This window comes from Austrofundulus limnaeus, unplaced genomic scaffold (assembly GCF_001266775.1).
Source record: "Austrofundulus limnaeus strain Quisiro unplaced genomic scaffold, Austrofundulus_limnaeus-1.0 Scaffold71, whole genome shotgun sequence".
NCBI lineage: Eukaryota > Metazoa > Chordata > Actinopteri > Cyprinodontiformes > Rivulidae > Austrofundulus > Austrofundulus limnaeus.
This window is the reverse complement of record NW_013952473.1, coordinates 1,274,061-1,283,399: the sequence shown is the minus strand read 5'-3', so window position 1 is coordinate 1,283,399 and position 9,339 is coordinate 1,274,061. Positions and strand designations below refer to the sequence as shown.

The 9,339-nt window shown below is 39.6% G+C and overlaps 1 protein-coding gene across 5 annotated transcripts in view; it reads left to right on the top strand.

The window, feature by feature from the left end:
• Window positions 1–9,339, top strand: part of lrp4 (low density lipoprotein receptor-related protein 4) — a 142,193-nt gene that overhangs the window by 90,739 nt on the left and 42,115 nt on the right. For all 5 annotated transcript variants that reach the window (XM_014010624.1, XM_014010623.1, XM_014010625.1 and 2 more), the window contains 3 exons: window positions 5,024–5,137; window positions 5,215–5,331; window positions 6,335–6,463. In XM_014010624.1, the coding sequence (XP_013866078.1) occupies window positions 5,024–5,137; window positions 5,215–5,331; window positions 6,335–6,463 (360 nt within the window). The remainder of the gene's footprint in view (window positions 1–5,023; window positions 5,138–5,214; window positions 5,332–6,334; window positions 6,464–9,339) is intronic.

The window sequence follows — 9,339 nt, the reverse complement described above, 5'->3', positions numbered from 1 at the left end:
ACACACACACACACACACACACACACACACACACACACACACACACACACACACACACACACACACACACTGTGGCAAGAGTTCAGCACTCCCACTGTCAACACACAAGACCTTTAAATTCTCTCCACTCTGTTCCCCTTTTGACTCAGTGTGTGTCAGTTCACCCCAAAATGCTTTGCAGTTGCCAGTCAGACAAAATGTGGCTGGCAGCAGGTGAAGTCGGCAGTACATACAGTAGCTGCCCGGTGAATATGTGTTCTGCTGTGATTCCATCTTTGTAAGAGAATACTTTGCAATTTTGSTAAAATGATGTTTATGAAAAGGAAGACCTTTCGCCTCCCCCAAAAATACTTTTTTTTAACCAACTGCTTGCAAATCATCCCGTCTATCTCTCAGTCTATCTGTTGSTTGAGCTGTATTGTGTAGACAGACTGATATCATAGGCTACGTTCACGCTGCAGGGCGTAATGCAATTCAGAATTTTTTTTTTAATCTGAACAAATAGCATCCATGTTTACCTAATTCTGTAAACAAACAACCAGCTGCATGTGATGTCACATCTTTTTCTGCACATGCAGGTCACTTTAGTGCGGTGGAGAGTTCACACTGGAGTCTAATGGAGGTCACATTTAAAATATAATTGCGAACATTCATGCCAAATAAATAAATAAAATAAAATCTGAATTGAGCATTAAGACCTGCAATGTGAATGTAGCTTATGACATGTCTGCTAGCTTCTCTTCTGCCAACTCATTTTTTTATCAAAATAAATCAAATAGCTGAAATAATATAGTTCARKACCCAATGTTGCCTAGTTGTTACARGTTTTACAAATGTKACATCTGATCAAATTAGCTATAGACAGTATTTGTGATTTCTTTTCCTTGTATTCACATATAGAAAAATGAAGACGTATTGGCACTGTGCGAAACGAAACACACCCACACTGGGATGATTTGAGAGAAAGGGTCTGTGTCAGATTAGGTTTATCTAAAAGATAATAAACAATTTTATGTTCTTTCAAAGATGTTCACAAGATTAAAAAGTCCATTTATTGAGGCCCTTCCACAAATGCTCACTTTTGCATACTTTGTGAGTTCTTTAAGTCCTTCAGGAGTTAAGCCTGTTGGACTTGTACATAAATGAAAACCTGCATGCCCATCAATAGGGTCTTAAGTGCTCGGGCCAGGAAATTAAAGTATTATTAATTGGATTTAACTCAAGTTTTATAAGTACTTGAACATCKATGCTGAAGAAGCTTAATGGGAAAATGAAATGTTCTCAAATCCTTTCTTTTTCATCTTTAGGAAGGTTCACTGCCAAGGACTCAGAAACCTTTTATTATTCATTTTAATTACCTTTTCTTGGTACATCTTCACATACATTGAGCCATAGGAGCTTTCCGCCTCATTGCAAAAAAAGAAACATTTGTCTGTGAGGTAACCACTTGACTAAAATAAATAGTGAGAGTGTTCTGGCACTGCTGGCCTGAGGCCTTAGCCTGTGACGTCAGAWCAATTTGTCTCGCTTAGCGTTAGGCGACGTGGAAGATCACAAAATCTTTAATGTGGAAGTGGCTGCAGTGTGGTGTCTGCTGTGACTGTGTTGGCCGGTGCAGTGGAAAAGGGCTGGTAGGCAAAATAACAAAGGGTTTTGTGCTTGATTTGCTTATTAGTGGCAGAATGACAATTTGATCTGATAAGGAACAACTTAACTCAAAGATCATCAGTCATTAGTTGCTCAAAACATTTAAAGCCCATGAATTGTTTATTTAAGTATATATATATATTCTTGTTGCAATAAGCTATGCGGATTAAGTTAAAGTCAATGGGGCAACTGACATGAATAAGTTGCCTTGAGAAAAAGCAGCAAAATAAAAGTAAAACTTGACTTTAAAAACACTGTACACACCAGGAAGTGGGATGTTTTTCCAGAATACCCTGGGTGTTTCATGTGTAGAGCAGGTACAGGCTAGCTCTTTGTCTTCTAAGTGCTGTTTCCATCATGCACCAGTATCTCCTGATCCTCTGACCCACATTCGATATCAACAGCCAGACACGGAATCACTTCCTGATGGGGGGGCCTGTCTGCTGCTGGCAAAGCTGTCCATGAATTTTTCATCCTCATGCCCAGTTAATTTTCCCATCTCTTGTTTTTTTTTTTCCTCCCCACAACCTAGTAGCTTTATTTCATTATTTAGAGATGGGGAGAAGATCCTCCACGCTCAGTTGGAGATGAAGCAGTTTTCAAGGTTTCAGACGAACAAAGAAACCGAGGTGTGCTTCGGTGCCACAGTGTGCATGTTCTAACAAGAAAACTCTGATTTCTTGATGTTTTTWAAGATATTTCACAGAGAGAGTGGAAAATAAACATTGATAAACGACATGCACACACAAGTAGGTAGCCYGGTAATGACTCCACGTGGCCTTTGCCCTTTGAGGTTTGGCTGCTGTGTGAGTGATGAGCGTCTCGAGGGCTTGTTGACCTATGACCTTCTTCTGTTTACCTCATGTATGGAGGGGAAGAGAAGGGATGGTAAAGACAGTAAAATGTATAAAATCAGTCATTATCTTTCAACCTGAAGAATAGATTAAATGAGTGTATTTGTCAATTGTGCATGGAAAATTAAATTTTAATTYGGATTAGCTCAATGACTTTACRTTTGAAGGGGGTAATGGGGGTTGGTATTGGTTGGTTTGCTGCCCAATAGATAAATTAGTTGGGCTGATATATGGTAATACAGGCTATTTAATATTCTAAGATTATAAAAATAGAAACTGTTTTGCCAAAATGTAAAAAATGTTTCAGGTTAAACATAAACTGTAATTAAGTCTCTTTAGCAAAAAGAAGTGATACATGGTTAAAAAGAAAAAAAAATGTGTAGGTCTTCTGGACGGGTTCTTCTCTAATGAAACGTTTCGTCTCTCCTCCAAGAGACTTCTTCAGTCTGAGAGTTTCAGGCAAAWTTCAGGCTTTTAAGCMCTGCCTCCATGTGACTGATACTCACATCACATGGCTATYGTTGACACCTAATTAACACTTATTGTTAACAGGGGGTGGAGTGATACTGGCAATAGCCGTGCTTGTAGGAGGGGGACAACTGAAAACGGAGGCCTCCACCTCTGTTTAATGATGGACGGTCTTTCTTCACAAAAATGRCTTCTTTYACTCCTCTCTCAAACCAACGTTCCTCTCTATCAAGAATGAGAACATCCTCATCTCTGAAAGAGTGACCGCTGGCCTGTAAATGAGTGAAAACTGCAGAGTTCTGGCCATTAGATGTAGCTCGTCTGTGTTGGGACATTCTTTTGAACAGTGGCTGCTTTGTTTCCCCGATGTATAACTGGTCACAGTCCTCCAGGCACTTAACAGAATATACAACATTGCTCTGTTTGTTCCGGGGCACCGGATCTTTGGGGTGAACCAGCCTTTGCCGTAATGTGCCGTACATGGTTATAATTTTATTAACCCAATTTTAGKGATCCTTATTATTCTGTAGTCAGTATATCAGTGTCCACTCTATAATGTTTTCAGTATATACATCTAAGTTCATTGTTATGTTTAGCAATTCCAGTTCAATTTCTTTACATACAGTCCAATTCAGTTMAATTATAATCCGATTTATTACAACTAGATTCAGATTTAAAWTCATTTACACACAGTCCAAATAAAACCAGTTAGTTCCATCCATGCACTTGTTTATTTATTCTGTTTTTTATGCAGGCTTATTTTTGTTCATGGTTGTGAAGTTTATACCTACTTAAAGAGTAAAAAAATAAAAAATGTACATAATTGACATTACCTTGCTATGCTAATATTATTGTGTAAGTCTAACATGCCTTGGGCAAATTGCAACCAAAATATACCTGTAATGCTATTAAACCATATAATATAAAAAGGAAAAATTTGTATTTACTATGTAGCTGTTAGTGGTGTCTAACTGTGGAGGCAGCGTTACTGTTAAGTTTAATAACACTGTTTGAAAACATGGCAGTTGAGATAATCAATAGTATCCCCAATGATGTTATCTGAAATGCAAAAATCACACACAAAAAAAGATATATATATATATTTCTTATTTCTCATTTCTTTTTTATAATTTTTTCCCCATCATATTTGGGGTATCTGGCTTATATGTACTTTGTATGCTCTGTATGAAACATGTATAAAGTGTAACTTTTTCATGCAGGCACAAACACCATCTGTTAGGGTCGATTAGACATAAAATATTAACTTGTACAAGGTCTGTAAGCCCTCGTGTCTTTTGATCAATGAAGTGAAGTGTGTATGTTTCCCAGGTGTGCTGATGGTGGGGGGGGGGTGGTTAGAGTACACCAGAATGGGGGGAAAAATCATGTTACTGTAATAAAGAAAAACTTTGTTTTTGTATTTGCACCTGCACTTTGTAGGCAGCCAACTATTTCTGTCTCCTCATTTCTCTCTCTTTGTCTCAGCTGACTCTTACTCACACACAGCAGTGATAAATAATAGATTACCTCCTGCCTGGGGCCATCCATCTTTGTTTTTGTCTAACAAACCTGGAACATTAGCCCTAGTGCCTAAATCTAGGATTACTGGATTGTGGTTGCAGCACGTTTGTAGTTTTGGTTAAAAATGTAATGTGAAACTGGTACAGGGGCTTTATTATACAGAGTGACCAAAGTACTTTCCTGTTGTGTCATAGTAGCTGATTTTAGACTTTGTCAGGTGGAAAATGTCTTCCCATTATTTGAAAACCTTGAATTATAGTCACTGTCACTCTGAGGTTAGTTCCTTCCTGCTTGGTATTATACTTTTGCTTCCCAATGAAGTCTTCTGTGTTAAGCTCAAACCTTACTCTGTTTGACTGGCATCTGTTTCCGGGGGAAGAAAAAGTATTTTCTTCTTTCAACTTTTTGCTGTGAGTCATAAAAAAACAGACAGTAGTTTGAGATATGATGTCAGCAGAGAAGTGTATATGTTTTTTTTCCCCTTTTTATCCTGGTTTGCTCTGAAAAGTCTCTGTTCATTTTTGTCGAAGCAGCTCCCAGGGAGTGTGAAGAGGACGAGTTCCAATGCCTAAACGGCTACTGCATTCGCAGCCTCTGGCACTGCGATGGCGACAACGATTGTGGAGACAACAGTGATGAACAATGTGGTGAGTACTTACCGGAGATYGTGTTTTCCAGCACTTTTTACACTGTCTAACTGAAATTTATTTTTGTTTTAAATCAGATATGCGTAAATGTTCAGATAAAGAGTTCCGTTGCACAGATGGAAGCTGCATTGCTGAACACTGGTATTGTGACGGAGACAAAGACTGCAAGGATGAATCCGACGAGGAAAATTGCCGTAAGTGCTTCTGAGCGTAGGTGGCCTTTCTGAGATGTAGTGTTTCATTCAGGCTTGATTTCTCAGCTTCACAAAACTGAGACTTCATGTTTGAGGTCAGCAGGGCTATAAAAACACCACAGACTTGAAGTATTTATACTTTGAACAAAATGTGGTGATCAATAGGCCGATTGGGTGAAACTTCCCCTCAGATCATTCTTTTTATTGCCTAAATTCAAGCTAAAGGTCCATCAAGACAAGGCAGTCCATTTCCTTTGAGGAGGCAAATGATGACAGCAAGCAAGGAAAAGTTTAACTGCAAAAAACATTCAGTAGAACAATGTAAAAGTGAACAATCATCTCATTTGTTGGTTGATTTACTAGCAGTGTGAACCTATAGCAACATGACTAAGAAATGGTTCCACRTCTCCTGTGACAACCCCTAACTTTAATTCTGTGAACGCTGAGTCAGCATTCACACTACTGGTTTTCTTGTTTTGTTTTGTTTKKTTTTTTTCTGTGTATTTTTGCCACATAAGTAGTTCTGCAGTTTTGTGCTAAATGGGAAAAACGTATTGAAATCAAAAGTTTGAACAAAGTAGTTAAATGCATTTAGAAACTCAAGCAAATGAAGCAGACTAGCCATTGAAAATGGTCCAAAAAAAAGGAAGTGTGAACTGTTCCGCTTTGGATATTTCTTCTAATTATGTAATAACAGTAATAGAATTATAGATATTTTTTTCTGAGTGTGTCGGTTCTTCGAATTAGAGTTAGACTGAAATAAAATATGCCTCAGAGAATGTCTGCAAACAAATTACTGACCTTCAGTGCAAGACAATGTGATCACACAATTCTAACTTCTGATGTGTAGCATAAAAACACGTCAAGTGTCTTTATTAAAACTGTGATCTTCCATTCATGTGCAGTTTGACAGCGTGAACAAAGCGAAGGCAAAGCTTCAAAGAGCCGTAAACAGCTGCAGCACCTTTGCTAACATCTGTTTAACGTGTTTGTGTGTCTGCAGCCTCAGATGTGATGACAGCTACCTGCAGTGTGGAGGAGTTCCAGTGTGCATATGGCCGCTGTATCCTGGACATCTACCATTGTGACGGAGATGATGATTGTGGAGACTGGTCGGACGAGTCAGACTGCTGTAAGTTTATTAGGCTCAACTGTAGAGCAGTTTCATTGTTGAAGTTATTTGCTTTTTTTACATCATATTACCTGAGTGCAGTTACAGAACTCTAGGTAGACATTTTTTATTAACGATTATCTTTTTTTTTTTTAACTGTTCATAAATCCTAGTGCATTCTGTTAGTTGCTCCTAGACTGAAGCTGGAGTTAAACTCGGCAAGAAGTGAAGAAAAGTTTTGCTGACGTAGTTGCAAAACAAAAATTAATGTAATTGTGTTCTCAAAGGAGCTCCGAGAGCCCGTTCATGACACAAAGGCTATGCATAACTTTTTTTTCTCCTAGGAGTTTGCATCAACAGTTTTGTAATTGGCCATAAATGTGAAGTAAGGGTGGGTTTATGTGGTCATGCTGTTCCACGAGCTGCTCAGGAACCAGTGTGGCTGCAATTCAGCTAGAAGTATTAGCTCCTACAAGCTGACAGTGGCTATTGGGACTCAGTATCGCAGTGTCACCACTAATCTCTCCTGTGCAGAGGCAGGTGTGCTGCTCAACCAAGGGCGTAACTTTAGGTATGCCTTTCGGGTGGGGGGTTATGCTCTAAAACACTGCATATCATTTTCAGAAATCATGCTTATATGGCAATGTAAATTTTTAAATCAGGTCAAAGTTAACTAAAGACAAGAGAGTTGAATCTGTGTACTTAACCAGRTCATTTATATTGTGTTTGAGCAAATAATGTAATTTTATTGAGGGGTTGGGGTTATATTGACTGGATTAAAATATTGTGGGGGTCATACCGTTATAACTCCCCCCCCCCCCCTGCAAATTACGCCTATGTGTTCAACGAATGGTGGGACAATGGCCAATATCCAGAAATGGGATTTTGTTCTCCTCCTAATTCTCCATCAATTGAAGTGTTTTTAGGGTGGTTACCTTAACAATGTAAATACTTTTGTTCAGCAAGTATCACCAACACAGTCTCCGTGTGTGACCTGCTGCCCTTGGGGTCTAAAAATATCACTTATCAGCAGCAGAACTACCAACTATTATAATGGGCATGAGCTCATTTTGGGGCAGATATCCACTGGGTTATAGCATTGTTAGTTTAATAACAGAGTGGTAGTGCTGAGCACTGCCTTTGAGCCTGTGGTGTACGTCATCATGCACTTCTGTAATTATCGATCGAATTTCTTTAAACATCTTATCGTCTTATCGCAGTGGCCTTTGCATTACTTAGAGCACTGCCTGGCTTTGAGTAGTCAAAGGAAAATTATACTTGGGGACCCTTTTATAAATCCTGAGAAGCTCAGAACACTTTTTACAGTTATTTTTTTTTTTTTTGTTTTTCTGACCTCGTGTTCTTCATCCAAGGGGACGCGAAGGTTTGAATAAAGACCCGTGTCTGTTTGGGGAGAGCAACAGGCCCACTCACAAGGCCCCGACTCATATAGATTCTTTATCCATCCCCTCTCACCATAAACCTTATCGTCATTGAAACATTTACTATTGCAATACATCATTATTGAATTACTGTCCATCACTATCAGAAGCGGCAGAAATTTGGCCTTAGCTATTGGATTGCATTTGGATTCCAACAAATATAGGCATGAACGGTATCTGTACACACTGAAAACATTTTCATTCAGACCATTTTCAGAGGTGGTTGTCTGAATACGGTCTATCCTGAGCCACGCTGTAGTTCTTTCTGCTGAGCTGACATGACCACAATGCAAGCATCAAAGATGTGACCTGAAAGTTTCAGGGTCCAAAAAAAAAAGTCTGTTTTTGCTACTGGCAAAACAAAAACAATGAAACATCTAACAGGATCTAACAGGTCTGCATGTGGAGCAGGTAACTGACATCCAATCACACATCTGGTTCAGGGTTCACATTTAACTGCCAGGTGTGAACGCTCCCAATCAGAGCTGACCACCTGTAGTTCATCGATCTTTTATTTCAGCACTAACCTTATTCTCAAAATGGTAAAAGGAAAATACTACATTTAAAGGGACAATCAGAAACTCCAAAGCTGCCTCAAAAGAGCAACGATGTCGAGAGCTCCCACAACATCCCAATAAAAGTTAAAGCTAACGCTGTTTACTGKCTCTCATAAAGTGGAAGTTGTTATTAGCCTGCATGTGCATGAAATCTAGGCAGGAGCTTTAAAGTGGAGCTACAGCACAACAGAGAGGGAGGAGGAAGGAGGAATCTCATATCTTTATTTTAAAAATAGTAACAGCAGCCACCCTGACATGCGTTTGTAAATCCTAGGGTCCCCCCCACCCCGTCTTGTCATTAATTAGTCTCTTTGCTGCTATAAATTAACTTCACATTTTCTTATTGAATCTCTCAGTGATTCCTTATGATTGTTTTAGTTTCTCATTATTTTACACAACTCGCCGCCTCTTCTGTCTCTCTCGCTCATGCTTACACACACATTTGTTCTTCTATCCTCATGGGGACTTTGCATTGACTTCMATTCATTTACAGGTCATTTCAATGGCCTAACCCTGACCCCTTACCCTAAACCTAACATCACATACCTGTCCCTAAACCTAACCTCACGTACCTGTCCCTAAACCCAAACTCACGTACCTGTCCCTAAACCCAAACTCACGTACCTGTCCCTAAACCCAAACTCACGTACCTGTCCCTAAACATAAACTCGCATTCCTGTCCCTAAACCCAAACCTGCATACCTGTCCCTAAACCCAATCCCGCGTACCTGTCCCTAAACCCAAACCCGCGTACCTGTCCCTAAACCCAAACCCGCGTACCTGTCCCTAAACCCAAACCCGCGTACCTGTCCCTAAACCCAAACTCGCGTACCTGTCCCTAAACCCAAACCCGCGTACCTGTCCCTAAACCCAAACTCGCGTACCTGTCCCTAAACCC